General features: G+C 42.4%; 1 protein-coding gene across 2 annotated transcripts; it reads right to left on the bottom strand.

The window, feature by feature from the left end:
- Positions 1–32: 32 nt before the first annotated feature.
- On the bottom strand, positions 33–20,956 carry atp2a2a (ATPase sarcoplasmic/endoplasmic reticulum Ca2+ transporting 2a). Of its 2 annotated transcripts, XM_088377208.1 has the most exons (21): positions 20,410–20,955; positions 19,630–19,647; positions 19,474–19,556; positions 17,161–17,265; positions 16,626–16,764; positions 10,021–10,101; positions 9,462–9,547; positions 8,886–9,350; positions 7,859–7,947; positions 7,667–7,769; positions 6,896–7,027; positions 6,702–6,821; positions 6,408–6,626; positions 5,669–6,004; positions 5,280–5,500; positions 5,002–5,204; positions 4,844–4,929; positions 4,621–4,754; positions 4,437–4,554; positions 3,710–3,830; positions 33–604 (listed from the first exon to the last, which is right to left on the bottom strand). In XM_088377208.1, exons 1-21 carry the CDS (start codon positions 20,525–20,527, stop codon positions 591–593), a joined length of 2,991 nt encoding a protein of 996 aa, XP_088233334.1. In that variant the 5' UTR covers positions 20,528–20,955; the 3' UTR covers positions 33–590. The 2 variants fall into 2 exon arrangements, with proteins under 2 accessions (XP_088233334.1, XP_088233333.1); XM_088377207.1 differs by having other exon boundaries at positions 33–3,830; positions 20,410–20,956.
- Between the last annotated feature and the right edge of the window lie 134 nt (positions 20,957–21,090).

The following is a 21,090-nucleotide window of genomic DNA, read 5'->3' as shown; positions in this document are numbered from 1 at the left end:
TTTCTGTATGGTTCACTGACAGAGAGAGAGCATTCATTAAATCTATTTTTATTTACCTGAATCCAAAGGTCATGTGACAAATTGAACAATTTGACAAAAACCGGTACAGAAGCAAAATGACTGACTTGCCGATGCTCCTGTTGTACATCACTACATCCGCTCCAAATAGCTTTGATTTGTAATCATCCCATAAAAGCATTTCCTTAGGAAAAAAAATCAACTGTTTTTGAGCTTATCTAACACTTGTATCGGGTAAGTAACCTTTAAGCAGTTCTTGACAATCTATTACACAAGTCAGCAGCTGTAGCGGACATGCACCAAGGAATATTATGCAACTGAATGTACACAACAGTACTAAGATCTTCAGATAAAGCCTGGCATGAGAGCTGTTGTCATTTTTGGCTCTTCATGCACAAGGGTGGAAGGAGCGATGAGGAATTTGATTTATGGCCATTCTGTCGAAACAAACGAACAAGCTGCGCTGTCTTCTCTTAACTTTTCTGGACATGCAGCTCTTCAACTTTAAGTGTGCTGTCCAAAACACATGCACAACACTAAACAAAGCCGAGGAATTTGGAGACGAGTTGAGCCTATATGGCCTTCGCTGGGAAAAGAAAAGAGAGGGAAGAGAGCCATTAAAATCATATTCTACCTCGTCAAATGTATCCACTTTCCATTCCAGTGTGTTAAACATATTTGAATGTACATTACAGCATACAGACGAGCTGCACTGCTAAGGATTACTTTGAGTGAAAGTTAGAAGGCAGAATAACACGGCATTTGTTATGGGGTGGGAGAGACTGTCAAGTCTGCCCACTTTCCAACAAATACATTCTGTGCCAGTTTAAAATGTCAACCATCTGAACATCCACTGCAATTTGCATCCAAGAGGCCATTTGAAGCAACCCCACATGCTCACTGCCTGATTCAACTCAAGTAGTGTTGATACCATGGTTTGAAAAGCTTATTAATAAAATCTTGAGAAGCTGTTGTATAAGCAAGCACAAAGAGCAAAAAATTGGCAAGTGCTGATTGGCATGCAGATCAAAGTGTAATCACGCTGCATCGAAACGCACAGAAGGCCTTGAAAGACAAGCTGAACGGCACTCGGTGGCAAAAAGCACTCATGTCAAATATTTGAACAGCAACAATAAAATCTAGAGATTCTACTTTGTGTGCTATGTACATATACAGTACACACATCAGGCCCACAGAGGTGAAAACCAGGCTGTTCATGTGATGCAACATATACAGTGTTTTCAAGTACAGTATGTGCACATTTTACATGATGTATATATATATATTTCAAAATAATTAACAAATAAACAGAAAGTCATCACTTCACTAAGATGAAAAGAAAGTGTGTATGAAGGCTTTGGGTGCTTCAAACCATGTGTTGGTCGTGGAGACAAATATGAGTCGTAAAGGTTCTAGAACAGCGGTGAGGTAGCTGTGCTCTGCCTAATGCAGAAAATAAGAAACGCAGACACCTAAATCCTAAATTAGCATTCTTCTTGTCCCCGGAGACCCAAAAAGACACATGACCCATGTTTATAAAAGTTGTAAATTCTCTCTTTAGATCAACACACATGCAGAATCATAACACTGGTCAACTCTTTTTTTTTTTTTTTAAAATCAGAGGCTAGTAAACTTTGCTAGATTGTTTTTTTGTGCTGATTCCTAATCTAATCCTTGTTTTCTCTCCTCTAGCACAGATTTTTAAAAGAAAAAAATATAGAAGACATCTATCCATTCTCTGAACCACTTCATCCTCACCAGGGTGCTGGAGCCCATCCCAGCTGACTTTGGGCAGTAGGTGGGGGACACCCTGAACTGGTTGCCAGCCAGTTGCAGATACAAAATATTAATTGAACTTTTTGACACATCAGGCTTCAAACAAAACATATAAAAATTGAAAAAGTCCAAAAAAATTATGGGTGAATAATCAACACCAAGTGTGATCCACTCATGAAGTGGGAAAAAATTAAAACTCAGTATTTCAAACTTTAGGTTTTTTTTCTTACAACCAAAAACCAGGGGCACAGTGGTTAGCACATTCACCTCACAGGTCAGAGGGTGCGGGTTCGGTTACACTTCCGGCCCTCCCTGTGTGGAGTTTGCATTTTCTCCCCATGCCTGCGTGGGTTTTCTCCGGGTACTCCGGAATCCTCCCACTTCCCAAAGGCTGATTGAGCACTCCAAATTGCCCGTTGGTATGAGTGTGAGTGAGCATGGCTGTGTGTGTGCCTTGCGATTGGCTGGCAACCGGTTCCCCCGCCTACTGCCCGAAGTCAGATGGGCTACGCTCCAGCACCACCTCAACCCTCATGAGGAAAAAAAACATTTCAGAAAATGGATGGGAAAAACAAAAACCCATTAATTGGAGCCTTCAGCTTCCTTTACTGTCAGCGCAGTCAACTGACTTCAGATGTTCTCTGATAATTTCGGAATGATCCAGTGTTGACATATACATATGACTGATGATTATACATAAATAGTTCACCTATGTGTAATCTTGTCCCACTATAGATACACATGATCTGTGATGGACCCAGCGGGCTGTTAAAAAATATATGGAAGCAAACAGCACCATGAAGCTCAATGCACACAATGCAGGTCCGGTGTAAAGTTGTGGAGAGGTTTAAAGCAGGATTAAGATATGAAAAGAGTCCACAAGCTTTAAACATCTGCCGGAGCACTGGTTGATCACTCGTATTGAATAGAGAGACTGCCTCAAACTTACTCAGACCGGGCCGTCCCTTTTCTTTTAGTTTATATGAGAGCACAGATCAGCGATGCCACCAAAATGGACCCCATCAACCCTCTGGGTGAAGTGCAGTGATCCACGACTTGAGTGAAAGACTCCGTCCATAGGAAAACATTTACTTGCACTGCACACAGCTATCCTTTATGGAAGTGTGGCAAGAGAAAAGCCATTTTTGAAAGACACCCTGAAAAAGTTCCACTTGCAGTTTCCCAAGCTAGGCCCGGAAGAAACGACTGCTCTGGTCTGATAAGACCAAACTTGAACTTGTTGAAGAAAAACTTTAAAATATCATATGAATTTCATTCCACTTCACAATTGTTTCCCAATAGTTTCACAAGCCACTCTAGTATAGCTATGAATTGAGTTAGGCTCGGCGACAATTGGATTTTTTTTTTCTGAAACATCATAGCTATTACAATTACAATGCATGTTAAAATCTGTATAAGTCAAACCTAAAAACAAAACAATGGAATGATCTCAAAAAGATGATGTGCTAGAAGAAAAGAGATATTTGAAATCAGCCTCAAAGATATGTTTTGATAAAAGCCATCTTTGATTAAAATTTGTTGTTGACCAGTGTAGTAATAATACATATAAAAACCTGGGTTATGGTGATTGCAGCCCCCCCCTCACCCCCCCACAGAAATGCATTGCTAAAAATGTCCTAAACATCAAAGATGGGTCTTTTTATCAGACCAGGAGCAAGTGTAGACTGGAAGTTAATGTTTTTTTGTTAGATATGTGCACGTTAATGTCCACTCCACAGCGGTGCCCGGGAGGTCAGTCAGGGCCACAACACGGCAGCCACGTTAGTGTCAGTGCTGTAGATCCACAGCACCAGAGGCAGCGAGATGGCCACAAAGGGCCACGAGATGCCCTCGGCGCATGCGGAGAGAGCGCGTCGCCCTTTGTGACCCGCCACCGGTTTCTCCAACTGTTTACCCAAGTCCAAGTGGTGCCTGGCTGTAAACTTCAGCAGCTCGTCCAGCAGAATGACTGGCACAGAGATCTTCAGCACCATCAACCACTGGGTGGCATCCAGAGGGGTGATCTGGAAGATGACCTGAGAAGCCGCATCGAGCCATTAATTTTAGAGCGTGATGGGGTACAGTTTTACACAACTGCAAACTCAGGGTGTATATAACTCAGGATAAAAAATAAAAAAAAAACAGAAGGGTATAGGAAGGCCCTCTGCACCCACGAGAGTTGCAATGCGGTGAAATGCGCCATCAATTTATTGGCTTCTTAGGTGTATGCTGAAAAAATTTGGGTTTCAGATCAAATGAGGTATTTGAGACAAAAGTTCATAATTCCAGATTTTATTTCATGGTATTTACATCTAGATGTGTTAAACAACCCAGGATGAGAGGCCCTTGAAGCCACATACTTTTAAAGTGAGTTAAAGTATTGGAACAAACATTATTCAATTAACTTAAAAGATATTTACACTTAATATTTGGTGGCATAATCTTTACTTACTACGTATAATTGTATCAACCCTGCGACCCATTAATTATGAATACCACAAAATCCAAGCTTTTGTTTCATATTCATCTTTTGATCTGAAACCCAAATGTCTTCAGTAGACAAAAAATAAAGGAAGACTATACTGTGTGCAGCGTTTTATGACTCATCCGGTGTTGTTGTTTTTTTTTTACTTCAGACTTACTGGCAGAGGTTCCACATAAAGGATTAGGAAGTGTAGAGACATGGAGAGGCAGATAGCCCCCAGTAGCCAAATGTTTTCCCAAGGGGGCATCCGCAGCAGGGACTGGTTCTCTGACAGACTTTGGACAGAAAAAAAAAAAGAGGATCAAATGTTGTTTCTCCACCCTCGCTAGAAGCTTTTGTACCTATTGAGAGCGTTGCACATCTCGATGGTGACAAGGACAGAGAGTGCCATGGTCATGGGGTAGGGTGACTCAAACACCTCGCAGTCCAGGTTGTCAAAGTCCGGGTTGTCTGGGGTACACTGGAGGAAGTGACTCTGCAGAGAAAGATGAGGTAGATCAGCCGTGGACGCCAGAGTGGAGGTTCGGGTCAGGGGTGCGGCTATTGATTGTTGCGCCCGCCTACCAGCTGGTACAGCGTGACCTGGGGTCCATCTTCCGAGAGTGTAAACCACCAAGCCGCGGCTCCCACCGTGGCGGCGCCAACGTAGCCTGCGAGCAAAGCGCACGTGCGGCCTCAGACGATTTTCGGCGTCTCAAACCCCCCACGGCCATGACACCTACCGCCAATGGCCAGATATCGGAAGAAGAGCCATCCAGAAATGAGTGGCTCTTTAGCATTGCGGGGAAGCTTCTCCATGATGTCGAGGTCCGGAGGGTTGAAGCCGAGGGCGGTCGCGGGGAGACCGTCGGTCACCAGGTTGACCCACAGCAACTGAACTGGGATCAGTGCCTCGGGAAAGCCCAGTGCTGCAGTAAGGAAGATACTAGCAGGAAAGGAATGCAACTTCACCATGGCTGAATAGACGACAAAAAGTTGAAATGGGGCGTTGGCAACTCACCAGACGACCTCTCCTACATTGGAGGATATCAGGTATCTGATGAACTGCTTCATGTTGTTGTAGATGGCGCGGCCTTCCTCAACAGCAGCCACAATAGAAGAGAAGTTGTCATCGGCTAGGACCATCTCAGAGGCTGACTTGGCCACGGCAGTGCCAGAGCCCATGGCGATGCCTATCTCCGCCTTCTTTAAGGCAGGGGCATCGTTCACACCATCTCCAGTCTGTGGAAAAACAAGATATGGTTTCATTCGGAAGGTTTGCGAGAAACAAAGTTGAAGAATGTGAGAAAAGAAAAAGCAATTACGGCAGACAAACCAATAAACCTCTTGCTATGGATACATGTCATTTTGTATAATTCATCATGTTAGGTGACAGTTTTGAGAACGTACCATAGCTGTGATCTCATCAAATCCTTGCAGGAACTCGACGATCTTGGACTTGTGTGAAGGCTCCACACGTGCAAAGCAGCGCGCGTGGGTGACGGCCTCACGCTGTTTGTTGGGCTCCAGGTCGTCAAACTCTCGTCCGGTGAAGGCCATCTGCTCCACGTCGTCATCCTCGGAGAAGATGCCGATCCGCCGGCAGATAGCCACGGCTGTGCCCTTGTTGTCCCCAGTGATCATGATGACGCGGATGCCAGCCTGGCGGCACAGCTTGATGGACGCCGCCACCTCTTGTCTTGGAGGGTCCAGCATGCCGACGCAGCCCACAAAGGTCAGGTCCGACTGGACATAAGGTGACCACAATGTTTCTACTGTGCAGCAATATTTTTGCCAAATTTTCCTCTCACTTTATTGGGGATGATCATCAATGAATTCTTAAGATTTTGGCAGAATTCTTAGCAACAATTGTGGGTTTGCTGAAGCTAATTGTAGTTCCCCACAAGAAGAATGATGCGGGTATTCAGGATATTCCAGATAACCCTGAACCTCCCAACATTGAGTCAGACAGCTTAACTGCTGGTCCACTGCTAGCTCATACACTAGATTGAATTTAATAAAGTACATACTAACTTGCAACCACTTGAAGAAATACAATTGAGTGAATTCAACTATTTTTTTCCATTCTGGTCAATCCAATAAATTCAGTTAAATGTTCATCCCTTGTTGCTAAGTTTCTAGTAGTTACCTCATATTCGGAGAATTTGGAGGGCTCGGATAATATCATGTCGTCCATCTTGGGCGGGCTGTCTCGTGTGGCCAAAGCCAGACATCTCAGCGTGTCCCGACCGGTCCCGTATTCACGAATCACAGACATAATCTTTTCCTTGATGGCTTTGTTTAAAGGAACCTTGCTGTTACCCACTCTGACATGGGTGCATCTCTCGATGACGCCCTCTGGTGCTCCCTGTAAGAGAGCTTCAGATGTTTGCAATGTGGAAGAAGACATAACAGGTTATTTGCATGCTATGTGAAAGTATACCTTGACAAACATTTTTCCCAAGGAAGAACGGGACTTATTGGGGGTGCAGTAAACAGACATGGACTTCCTGTCTCTAGAGAACTCCAGAGTGCACTCTTTCTTCATCAGTTGTTTGATCACCTGAAGTCCCCGAAAAGATCATAAGAAAACCCGCTGCGTACACCGTGAGGATGGAAGAAGTTGGTGTCACTCACTGAGTTACAGGCATTAGCCCTGTCAATCTTGGACAGGGTGTGGATTTGGGTGTCAAAGACGTTCATCTTTTCAACCAGACAGGTCAATGCAGTCTCTGTCGCTTCGCCGACCTTTTCATACACACCTTTCACCTAAAACATATTTAATATTCAAATGAGTATTTTTCCAGAGGATAGGTCACCTGCTTAAAAAATATTCCAAGAACAAGAATTACAACCATACTGCACCACAGAAAGCTCTGCCTATATATATAAATCCAAATTTCAATTCAGTCATTTGACTTCCAGGTTTTGCTGTACTTGCCACTGCTCTCATTCGATATGAAACTTTATTGGTCTTATTTACACCTAATATAAACCTGCCATTTGTATAGGCTTGCTCTCTGTGTGATCACAGGAATCAAGGTGTAGTGTGCCAAACAGTAGTTTTACTTTAGGGAGGAAAAAAATAATGAGCACAAAAGTGTACATAAAGTTTACATATTCAACATCCGGGAATAATTTGCGCTGCTGGCAACCAAAGGGAGAGGGGCGGTATTTTTTGTTTTGAATCAATTCTGCTCCATGTTTGACATCAGCGGAGATCTGTGTGCTCACATTGAGAATGTCGCTGTTGAGGAGAGGGATTCCACAACACACTTAACGCACTCAGATTACAGATAGATGGCAAAAAGGGAAATATTTTTTTTTAGTTGTCGCCAACATGTGTGCACACAGCAAGCATCGTCTGAATATTACACATTTAAAAGGTGAGATGGATGCATTTCAGACCTCATTGAAGTCCAGCGACGAGTCATTACACAGGGCACAGATGGTGGCCAGTTCCACCAGAGCATCATACTGAGAGGATTTCACTTGTTTACCTTCCTGGTATCTTTGGAAAATTGCAGTACATGCACATCAGTCAGCACATTCATTCTGTCATCGCTGGAAATTAATTTTGATTTCCCTTGTAATACTCACACTTCCCCCTCTGGTGCATAAGTAGAACCTGTGATGGTAAACTCAGATAGAGAGCAGCTCTCACCTTCGGCTTTGTCGATAATGAACATCTGAGAAGTCAAAAGACTGCATTAACATAGCACAAACACACAACACAGCATTTCACTTGACACGACACAGGAGCTGGCTGGTTTCAAAGTCACAGCAGGTGGCAGCAGAAGCCTCACGAATCCCAAGTGCACTTCAGAAGCAGAGCTTCTTTGAGTCTGTAATGTTACAGAGTCAGTCTCTTTTCAAGATGGCCTGCTGCCAAACATGAGACAGAAGTAAACACAGCCTTATGGCAGGGACCCCGCGGAAGGAGAAATGGCCTTGAGAAAGGTACGCCACGCAGAAAGACATATCATCCTCCCTCTCACACAAACATTATTCAAACAAAAAGATAAAAAGAAATTGATTATAATAATAAACTAGACATACCGGTTGTTAAACTCTATCATGGCACCTGGGAAAACACACACACGCATGCGAGTGTGTGTGTGAGTGTGTGTGTTTGTTTGCATGTCATATTTTATTATCGGCAGTGGCTTCATATGAAGTTTGTTAGGAGTAATTTGCAGTTAAATGTTGCTAAATGTTTGCACAGTTCAACCGCTTTTTTTGGTCAGAGAAGCAAAACAACTTCTAATGACAACATTTGAGCTAAAATGAACTACTGAGTAAGCAAGTGGTGTTCTTCAAAATGACAATGATGAATATCAATGTTATCCCATAGAGACAACGGAAGCACTGTTTGGCTGCTTTTCAACTTGATGACGCAAGGTCAGTTATATAAGAGAAGCAAGTCATCCAACTGCTTCATGTCAGCAAGACAAGTGCCTGCATGTTGCCTTACGGCTAAATAACCTGCGGCATGATCACAAGGGGAACAGCATTTGCACGGTGTTACTTGAGCAAGCCATAACGGTCAGGCAACTTAGCATCTTGTTTAAACATCAGAGAACAAAACACTCCTAAACCAGTTTGTTATGCACGGTGTGATACTTACTCTGCAGACAGACATCTGATTGGTGGTCAGAGTTCCTGTCTTGTCAGAACAAATGACAGAGGTGCAGCCCAGAGTTTCCACAGATGGCAAGCTGCGGACTATGGCATTCTTCTTGGCCATGCGGCGGGTGCCCAGAGCCAAACACGTGGTAATGACAGCAGGCAAACCTTCGGGGATGGCGGCCACGGCTAGTGCCACCGCAATCTTGAAGTAGTAGACAGCTCCGCGGATCCAAGAGCCTCCGTGCACAGGGTCATTGAAATGGCCGATGTTGATAATCCACACCGCAATACAGATGAGGGAAATGACCTTGGAAAGCTGTTCACCAAACTCATCCAGCTTCTGTTGCAGGGGTGTCTTCTCCTGCTCAGTAGCTGCCATCTCGTCACGGATCTTACCGATCTCTGTATTAACACCTGAGGCCACCACCACACCCACGGCCTTCCCGGCAGCAATGTTGGTACCCTGAAATAATAGGTAATATCGGGTCAAATAGAGCAACCAAGAGAGATATTTTATTTTCAGGGACGCTTACTGACAAAGGATGTTTCATGGATGGTAAAGAAGGATACTCACAGAGAATAACATGTTCTTCTTGTCTTGATTGACAGCACGTGGGTCAGGCACAGGGTCTGTATGTTTGATGACAGAAACAGACTCTCCTGCAAAGACACACGGCTTTTATTAAACCAGCAGATAAATTGGAATAAAACATGGGATCACTTATCCAAACGCAGCGGGCGGTGAGTTCAATTTATGTATATGTCTACTCTTCTATCTATTCCCTCTGCATTTGTCAAATTACATTAGAATGGCCCAAAGATGACTCATCAATAATTACAACCAGAGAGGTGTGGAGTGTGACTAGATTGCCTTGAGCCAAAATACAAGAGTAGAAGAGATCAACAGTGCCAACAGAAACTTAAACTGCTGCAACGGGAATTTAACAGATGGAATGCGATCTACTTCAAAACAAAACTAAAAAATGAAAAACAAAACAGAGTCTACAAGAGTCTTGAATTCAACAGATGGAATGTGATCTAGTTCAAAATAAAACAGAGTCTACAAGAGTCTGTCGATAAAATTTCAGTCAGACGTCTCCAATTGGATTGATCAAAATAGTTTGTCAACTTACCAGTTAGAATGGACTGGTCCACTCTCAAAGTTGTTGATTTGATTGAACTTATACGGATATCAGCAGGCACTTTGTCTCCAACTGAAACCAAACAAAACATGTCTGTAAAGAAAACACCAAGGACATTTCCTGTAGAATAAAAACAAAACAAAACACTAGTGGTGATTTAGATCACTCCACAACAACTCTTATGTAGTGCATGCAGCCTTCTGTGTGTGTACTAACTAAATAAACCAATTACACAGATCTGAGCAATATATTTCAGGTGGTAACTTGGTGTTCATGTAATCTAATTGGAGGAAGTGGAAGCTAAATGCAGAGGGGGCTGTCAGAAGGCCTTTTCTGCAGTGCTGACTTCAGTACAGGAAAGGAGATAGAGAGCCAAAGAAAGGAGAAAATGGAGGGCTTGAGCCATAAATGGCTTGTCCCAAAGGAAAAGACCAATTTGGCATTGTGGTGACCCAAATCATCTTCCTAATGCTGCATAACATGAAACTGGGGAAATGGCTCAAGTTCAAACTATGCAAAGCATAAGGCTATACTGGCCCCATTTCCAACAATAAATACAAGACCTAAACATTTGCATGAATGCCTTGAAGGCATGTAGACATCAAGACAGTGCTGTGAAGAAAAAAAAAAAGGGCCAGATCAATTAATCGTTTATGTTAGGAGTTTTTAATGATATCCCCCTGGCAAATGACACTGAAGAATATGTGTGTGTCTTGTTTTGTTGGCTCTAACAGCAGCGTTCAGTACAATTGCTGGCTCGTTTGATGGACCAGGTTGGCAGTAGTGGTACAGTTACCTAGTGGTTAGGATCTTTTTGGCTTGCAGGACTTTTTATGTTAGCCTAGGTCACATTGAGTCCTTCCATTGTCCATCACCGTTCCTTTCTCAACAGCACTTAGAAACAGTAACCCACACCTTTGGTACATCTCGGCTAGACAACTGGAATGCACTTTTATTTTACAGTCAGCCAGTCCTCCCTCAAAAATCTCCAGTTTGTCCAAAATATAGCTGCTCGCTTCTTAACTGGAGCTCGTAAGAGGGAGCACATAAACCCAATTGTCACTGGCTCCCAGTTCATTTTAAAATACTTCTATTTGTTGTCAATCTTTAAATGGCCCCGCCGCAGTTTACCTCTCTGCGCTCCTCCACCTCTATGCACCTGCCCGGTGCCTCAGGTCCGCAGACGAGACGCTACTGGAAGGGCCGAGGATTAAGCGAAGCCTCAGAGGGGATTGGGTGTTTTCTCTTGCCAATGTTAGACATTTTTATTTGCTTTTTGGCCCAACATAAACTGACATTGTTCTATTGCTTCCTGGTGTCTTATTATAGATGTATTTGTGCCATTAATTTGTGCTTTCATTTACTGTTTTCACTGTCACTGTTATATGCAAAGCCCTTTTTGTCAGCCGCAGCTATTTAGTTGTATTGCGTACATCCTGGATGCATGGTGTTGGTGCTTGCTGATCATCTTGTGGTATATACGTGCAATTACAAACCCATTTTGGGGAAGCAAAAATTATTTGGAGGTTCTCTGTATTTGTGGAGCTCGCATGACCCCCTTCAATAGATCAGGGTTCACTGGACTTGGGCCGTGTTTTTGAGATGTAAGAATTGGCTTTGAAATAATGTACATGTGCTATTAAATAAATAAACAAATAAAATCAGAAAGGAGGAAAGTACGCTGTTGCATATGATGAGCCTATGGAAGGAAAGCACGACTGTAATATCAAACCAATGTGACCTTTCGAAGGAGGGAAGGGCCCAACAATGCACAAAGCCAAAAATGGAAAAAGTATTCCAATATCTTTCCCAATGCTCTGATCAGGTTTAACTGTGGCCGTATGATGGCAGCTGTCTCCACATCATTGCGACAACACAAGAAGAGACAAAAGGACAAGCCCTCCTACTTGATACTGTACTTAGAATACAAACCATCATAATACATTCTATTAAGAGGCCGGTGTTTGTTTTCACTGTTGTCACTGTCTGTTTTCAGCCTTTTTACAGTTCCGTGCACTTGAACACATGGGGGCTTGGTGCTTCAGTTATGATCCTTGGAGAAGGTGGCTAGTGACTGGCAACTCATTAAGTGCCCTCAAACTGGTGCCAGAGAGGTTGATCTGTCAGCAGCAGCCATTGTTCAATCCAGACAGACAGCGTTTCTTAGAAGCACTGACGTCTAACACAGTAGCATCCAAACACAGAACCACGGGAACAATAAAAGCTTCACTTCTGAGAAGGTCACTAATCCTGGCACGTACATAGGTCGGTCACGCTACTGTACCAACACTCCAGGTTGTGACAAGGATATACCGTCCCAATCAATGTCACTTGCATACAAAGTTCCACTTTCAATTTCAATGTATACTACCTTGAGCTTCATCACAGAAACTTAATGTTTCACTTATATGCCATTTTTTGCTAATTCTCTGTGGTTATGCAACACTTCCTGTCTTCGAGTCATTATTGACGAAAAACTGCTTCGACTGACTTTCTAACAATGGTGCCTGCAGCTGAGCTTTGGATTTTTAAGAAATACTGGGATTGTCCAGGGGCTTTGTTACACTGCAGGCCTGCTTTAAGTAAGTGCGTGTGTAAATCAGCTGTCATTTTGTGTCAACATCCTGCTTGGGAGCGGTCCAAGCATCTCATCAGCCATCCACACTTTTGCACCTCCGTGTTTGCCAACAGGTGATGAGGTCCTTAGAGTTCAGGCTTGGTGATGAGACATTGTACCCACTATGACTCACAGAGGTGCCTTTTAAATAGACCTTTCGACAGTAGCACAACATAAGCTGGCAGCTTTAACTGGCACCTGCCCCTGCCGTGTGTTAGGGTACAGCAGGAGGTTTAGCTGGCCAGGCTTCCTCAGGGGCAGCCAGGAGGGTCCATGTGCTGATGGCAGCGGCACAAAAGGTTGACATCCTGTCAAGTAAGAGGGCCATTACACAAGAGTCAACATGACAGCCCTCCAAAGCAGCCTTTCTTAATAGTCACCTGAATAAAACTGCTTCACTTCATTTACGAACAGAACGAGCTGTTTGTAAGTGGATTTTTTTGTAAATTGAGAGACATTAAAGTTTGATTTAAAATGACATTTGTTCTAAAAAAGATTAATGACAAATAATGAAATACATTAAATTATATACAGTATATACCGATTACACGCATATGGTATTAACAAAGTAAAAAAAATAAATGATTTTTTTTGTTTGTTTACACAGCACAGTAATGACCACCTTCATTTTCATGGAGATTACCTGACATTCCTGGCATTTCTTACCGCGACCATTATCATCACTTGTCTTGCTCTTTTTGACGGTGCCACCATCACTGATCATTAGCTCTTGCTTTATTGATATCCACTTAAAAATGTAATATGGCATTTTATGGAAATTAGTCAGTCTTTGTTCATATCTATGAACGTTTGTAATTTGAGGACTATTTGTAATTATTTCTTGAATTTACATTGTGCAGAGCAGCAACATTTATTTCCTTGTCCAGGAAAAAAAAATGCCAGAGAGGCAATTACAACCCAAAATTTACATCTCAGTTTAAGATTAGCATATTTTGTATCAAAATATGAAATTAACTGACACGAGCATCCAGCATTTTGGCATGCTACATTATACGGTACTTTCAGCTTAGACCAAATGTCTACCGGAATAAGAAAAAATATTAATTTTCCGATTAGAAGTTTTGCAAGTGTTCAACTTAAAATGAAGACACTCAAAACCAGAGAGGAAACAATTCAGTATTTCCTTAACTTGACCAAAACCTACCTGTTTTGGCACACAGCCCATTTTACTTTTAAATCCTCTCTGACTGCCTTTGTCTCATTTTTCATCCACATGACATATAGCTAAAAATCTAATTATTAGCCCATCCAGTTTACAACTTGATGGCTCTTAAGTAGCCTGAATGGTCAAAGCACAAGAAATCTGTATTTTGCTAGATAGATTGAAACCATATTGAGGAAGGTAGTACGTATCATATCTGATTTAGACATCATTCTGAATTGAACCAAACACAAATCTGTTTTCGACTGTCCGTGACATCACTGTAAACGACGCAAGACCCAATCCGACAATCGAAGTGCAGAGCGGTACAGAATGGAGCACGTGGAAGAGCCCAGGGCAGAGGAGACCTTAAATGGTCTGTGGGCCGATAACGCCATACAGTCATGCAAAGCTTGGGGGTATGCATCAAAACAAGTCTATTTATGAAAGTATTTTGTGTGCTTACGCTGTTTCTATTAAATGACGCCGAACACTGCGTGTCGGACGATGCCTCTGTTATGACACATTTGATTTTTGACTCGCAAATTGTCATGCAAACTTGCTTATTTTGAGCCTTGAGAGAGCATGAAGGAAGAGCAGATATCTTTATTTGCTAAACAGGCGACAGAAAATGTGGAATTCCAGGTAACTCATGCATACCAAACATTTTGATTCACGTTATATTAAGCATCCCCTATTGAGTAAGCGGGACCATGTCTCCAAGGAAGGTGTCCAAGGAATATAGTGCACAATGTGGAAGACCAAATTAGCTCATGGCCAAACCAATTGCATCTAACACTAGCTATACTTTAACAACTCCCCAGTAAAACCTAGTATACAGCTGATAATATGACTGAATTTCATCTCGTGTTGACTCTCCTACGGAACTGATCAGACTTCTGTTATGCAATAACAGCACAGTCTCCTTGAGATCTCTACTTCGCCTTTTGCCGTTATGAATCTTAAGCAGCCGCCAGCTCAGCCTTCACATAGCATGCAACTGTGTTGCGGTTCCCATGGCAACAAAACCTAAGACCACAGAAGCTTTTGTCAAAATTAACTGGGTTTTTGGCAAACTAAGGCAAACATTGTGCAATCCAGTATACAAAATGTTAAGCTATTTGGACTACAGATATTTAACACACATTTAAAATGACGTGACTAGGGAAAAATCCAAAGAGGTTCGCGTCTACATCTACAAAAATATTATCATTTTAATAGATAATTTTATGGCATGAAAAAGAACATCAGTCTTGTTTAAGTGAGAACTCCCACTTTGATTCTCATTTTATATTCCTGTTATGTAATAGTAATACAGCATACACCCATAAAGTATTTGCTAATTTCATGCAACTTGTACCACCTTTTTCCACTCATTTTGGCTGATGCCTACACAAAGTTTGAGTTTGTAACGCAGACAACCCCTTTCAGCAAGATGTGGTCATTTATCTCAGTCTTGCTGACAAGTCATGACTATTTGCCAAAAGGCAGTCCCTCGGTGACACTGGACGCTTGGCAGACCACACTGAAGGCCACATACTATCCACGGTGTCTGGAATCCGAGTGGAGGGTGCAGTGCTGATGGGTAGGGTCACTGTGCATTGAGCAGGCCGGGGTAAGCTTCACCACAAAGTACTTCCGTATAAGGCCATCTATCTCTCTTGGATACAATAGGAGCAGATGAGAGCCTCCCCCTTGGCACCCTTCTCACAGAGCTGTACCACCCACCAACCCAACAACCTCACAGCTACCTCAGAACAAATCTACTGTGATCTGCTGCTCTGCAAAAGGACTAAAGCCACCACCAACAGCAAAAAATGCAACAAAGTGCAACCTGTGTTATGAAATGACCAAATTCAATTAGAAACATTATCAGCTATTTTCTCCAAGCCTTGTAATATAGCATAATTTATTGGCTATGTTTGTTAAAAAAAAAAAAAACATGGAAAGAATAAATATCAAATAGAAAAAAAAAAAATGCAGGGCAGCGGCCCTCAAGAACCGAAGCTGGACATGGCTGGTGTACCCCAATTTCTTTTTGCCAAAGGTTAGCTGGGATAGGCTCAGGCCACTTAAAATATTGACAGTACAAGTCTGGAAAAGTAAGTCGTTACCTTGGCTTGGAAGCTATCTGAACAATTGTCAGACAAGGTCCAGGAAAAACACTATTCATGAAAATGAATGTTGTAAATATCTTGAAGTCAGCAGAGCTCTGTCAGTTGTTCTGCGTTTTTATTATGTCTTAAGTTGCTAAGAGCAAAGCCCAGTGTTTCTACATGCATCTACGTACATCTAACTGTCAGCCCAAAAGCAAATGAACTGGATCACACAATAATGTACAAAACATTTGCCCTTGTCAAGGTTACGACAGATTCATGTAACCCGCCGTGTGTGCCAAAAACTAAACAAAGGGGCATATAGTACATGGTTGAGATCAGACACCTGTCATCTTCACCAGTGCCTGCTATAAATATGGCATTCCATAATCCAAACCATCTATGACTAGCTATAAATAAAAGCAAGCACTACACACAGAGGTTCTGCATCACTTCAGAGGCGAAGGGTTAAAGGCATTTCCAAGATAATACTAGCGCTCAAAGACTCCAGCATTCCACATCAGTCAATTGATGCTTTTGTAAGAACTACGGAAGGGTTGCCTGGACATCAGCAGTTCACATTCAGCACAAGGGTTACGAGGTCTTGTGAGCATGCAGAGTCATCACGTGACGTGAACGCAAACAGACAAACAAAAACTAAGAATACGGGCACTTTTTCCATACGTATTGTACATGAAGGTGGAAGGAGGTGTTTCCCTACCAGCAACTTCCACAATATCTCCAGGAACAATGTCTCTGGCCTTGATCCTCTGGACTGTCTTTCTGTCCTGCCGGTACACTTTCCCCATCTCAGGCTCATACTCCTTCAGCGCCTCAATGGCATCCTCTGCATTACGTTCCTAAAATCAGCATAACCTCAAGTTAGTGCACAAACTTCTTCAACACTTCACAACAGTCTGGGCTGACAGATTTAAAATTTAAGGAGTTTGTAGGCTGACCACTCAGGCATCCATGACATTATAATAAACCAACAATTTACAGCTATTTGGTCAACATTGTCTTTTACATCAACAAACATTTGGAAGTATGTTTACGTTTCAGCTGATATTCTTACTAAATTGTTAGTGTTTTAGAGTGCTAATGTTCACAACAGTATTAATCAATATCGCAGTGCGGTGGAGACGGTAGCATTCAGTTGGTGGGGAAATTGTCATCTTACTAAAATGACGAGACGAGGTCATGTGGGATGCCAAATTGTAACGCGATTGAGAAGTGAATGTGTGAGAACTACTTACCTGCCACACCCCGACGATGGCATTGGCAATGAGAATGAGTAAAATTACAAAAGGTTCCACAAATGCAGTAATAGTTTCTTCCCCCTCCTCAAACCAGGCCAGGACCTAAAACCAGCACACAAAACATATCTTAAAGATACAGATGATAACCAAAGGTTAAACATTAGGCCTGAACACTCTCAACAGCAAGGACCCAAATTTGGTCTTGAGCGGGACTCTGTCCCCTTGTCACAGAACAACTACTGACACCTCCATATCACCTGTCTGGCTGCTGTACACTGCATACCAGATCCACACACACACTATATAGACATCATCCTATGCATGAGGTATTACTATAATTTTTGTTTTGCACACCTCTTACTCTTACAGAACACTACAGTTTGCATTGACATACACCTGCAAAAATTACTTAAAAGACTTGAATACAAAGTGCATCTGCCTGCACCAACAGTTTGTCCTCCTGGGCTAGCTTCGTTGGGCAGGTCAATCCCAAATTTCCATCAGATTTTTTGTCCATGCAATGTGAACAGGCAGCATACTTCGCATTGTCATGTAAGACCCAAGTCTCTTTGGATATGTATCAGACGCCACTACAGTGTGGACGCGTAGGTTGTGCGTTCGAGAAAACAGGCGGCGTGAAAAGGAGAAGAAAATAGTCAGAGGCAAAAAAAAAAAAAAAAAAAAAAGATGCTTTATCACTGATCAAAATCAGAAAAAGGGGTGGAGAAAATTGGGAATTCCAACAGTTTGTATACATGGCTCCCATTTTTAAGGGGAGGGGCTAGCTGCATGATAGCATTGTCAAGTTTCTGTGATAATCAAACACCTTTACGACATAGTGATTTCCAGTGAGTTGTAATTCAGAGTTGTCAGTTTTATGTATCAGAAATCTTGTAATGGAGATATTAAGACTAGTCCCAGTGTCCCAGTGAAATATCCGTGTTTGATGACATGTTGGCATTGAACTCACATCAGATCCCCACGAGGGTGGCTTATGATGATGATGCTGCTGCTAGGTCCCTACGAATTAAAAAAAAAAATTCCAGGCAGGACACGCCAATATGCAATATGAATGGGTGCGTCATTGATGGAAGAGTATGATGTCGTTTTCTGCCTAGAAATGTGAATCATGACATACTGCTGAAACTAGGGATGTCCTGAGCCAATATTGGATATTGGTATCAGCTCCCAATTCTGACTTTTTTTTTTTTTAAGAGTATCAGACAGAATCTGATTCACTCACGTCAACGCGCTTTAGGGCTGCCGTAAATCCTATTGCCAACATGCCAACATGGCTGTTTTCACCACATACAACAAAATGATAGTCAAACAGCCTTCACCATTTTTTTCCAAACATCTTTTACCTCCCCGTAACAGCGTAACAGAATAAACCTGCCCGTAACAAAATATGGCCAAAACAAAACACTTGGCAACCTGCAGAGATGATACCAACCAAAAACTACATCTTCTACCAAAAGCTTTGTTACAACATATAATCAACAGAAACACATTTCTTTACTATTTGTGCTATTTTTCTGTACAATCAACACTAATCAATCTGCTGTTGATGTTTAGCAATGCCAACATTGGCGATTGCTGATTACTATTTTCTTTGTTTACATGATGAATTGAAATGACCCCTTCAAATCAACTATCAAATGTTTGCTAATTCAGGCCACAAAATTATGTTTGCAATGTTAAAGAATGGCCAAAAAAAAGGTTTTATGTTTGCCTCCCCAAAACTATTCCCATTACATGAAATGCATGCAAAAATTTAGTTAGCTTAAGAATTTACATCCAGACCTAAAAGACCTGACCAAATAAAGTGATATCACTTTTGTGGACTTATTAGTAATTAATTATATTATTAATTATAATCATTATTACATTTACATCTTGAGACTGGTGTTTTCCATCACCAAGTTAACTCAGACACAACTCAGCTGCTGTTGTCACTATTCCACAGAAGGATTGCAAAAACCTTCAAAGGTTTAACTCCCCGACATGGCTATGTAACTTCAGACGAGTTAAGCAAACTGAAGACGTTCAGATGTCAGCACCATGCGGTGCCTACACCATATCCCGGGCATTCATCACACAGGGCTCAACGCTAATACCATCTGAAATTTTCACTGGCATATGGACACGGCTTCAATAAGACACGGAAAGAGGAGGCTATTTTCAGGATGCAAGGCTGGCTCCTGTAAGTGCTTAAGACTACAAATGTGTGAACAACAGGCAAGGGTTAGGATGATAAACATCAGAAGGTCATGACTGGACTCAAGCAAGGAAAAGAACTGATATACTTACAAAAGAAATACAGGCAGCCAGCAGAAGAATTCGTACGAGTAAGTCTTCAAACTGTTCAAGGACAAGCTCCCATAAAGATTTCCCTGCAGGTAAGAGAGCATAATTAAACAATCATTCAAAGAATAGAATATAGGAGTAGAGTATTGATGAGATTACCTTCTTCTGCTGGTAATTCTTTTTTGTCAAGGGGAGTAGGTCAAGGTTGGAAAAGGACAAACAAAAACAAAAAAAAAGAAAGAAAGAAATATGTCAGATATTTAGCCAGATGGACATGTGACTTTTACTCAACCTAAAAAAAACAGGAACTTCAAGTACATCTTAGGGACATTATGGCATAGAGAAGTGACACCTAATGAAAGTGAGCTGACAAGACTGTCATTTAAACAAACTACTTTTGCTTGATTATATGTATGGCCATGCATTACAATAGACTATTTAAAACGACACCAAATAACACATATATTACTAGATATAACACTGTGCCAACAGTTTCCAATAACATTTAATGTCACAATGGAAATTATGGCCAACTTGCTGTATTAAAATCCATTCCTATCAGAGACGTAAATTGATTTGGTACCTATGAACTTAACTGCAATAAAATGAACCTGATGAGACATATTGATGCTGTGACAAGTACTGTCAGATGCATGCATTGCTGGGGGCCCACGCACGTGGACCAAGTTTCACCAGAAACACAATGTATGTGACTATTTCCACGTGGCCATGACCAAGCGAACACAAATCTTGCACAATATGAATGCGGTGATTCCTAAGTAAGAAGCGGGGAGCCCTCAGGTCACCTGTGATTACGTCGCTTGGGTAACCCGGCCGACCGACCAACCGACCGGCTGATGTTGACTTCTAGATCACATTCTAACCCGATTCAATTCATTCACGGCACCATAGTGGCATTAGAAATGTCGAAGGACGTACCGTTCGGGCCCCATTTCTCTCGCTGCCGTTTCACTTCGTCCAGAGAGAGTCCTGTGCTCTCATTGACGCAGAAATAACTGTAAACTTCCTCCACACTCTTGGTGTGAGCGTTCTCCATGGCGTACTTGTGGCTCCTTCCCGTACAGCTTCACACTTCACGCCGCACCGGAGTCACGAATGGACAATTGGGAAATAATGGAATAACTAGTTTATCAACTAAGAGCGGCGCGTGTGGGCAGCAACCGAAAGGGTAACGAATGGATTGTCCCCCTTTGCCCTTGTACGACGAGTCTCTGTCACGAAAATTGTTAAGGTGAGCCAAATTGTCGCTGCCCCGGCGGGATGAAGATTAGTCTGAGCGTCCGGTTATGTCCAAAAAAGGTGGGAGGCTGTCTACTACAGTGTCTTGCGTGTGGCACCGCATTCGCCCAGACTGTGCCTGTGTGTTTAGTGGCTGTATCCCGCCTCGGTTTGGCGCAGCTTCCTGTGAGAGTGTGAGTGAGCCATTGCGTCGCTGACAGCTTGCCTTTATCAAAGCGCTGCTCCGCGGTTCTGCATGTGGACTCGTCTAATTGGACGGGCGCAGTCACCTGACTTCAAACCAGGGAAACACAAAAATCCGGAAGTAAAAAGTCACGACACATTCACGATCCAAAATGTGTTGCTAAAGATGACATCAAT

Source organism: Syngnathus floridae, chromosome 5, assembly GCF_059516105.1.
Source record: "Syngnathus floridae isolate MCC-2025c chromosome 5, RoL_Sflo_1.0, whole genome shotgun sequence".
Taxonomy (NCBI): Eukaryota; Metazoa; Chordata; class Actinopteri; order Syngnathiformes; family Syngnathidae; genus Syngnathus; species Syngnathus floridae.
Note: the sequence above shows the minus strand (reverse complement) of the source record. Positions and strands in the feature narration are given on the sequence as shown.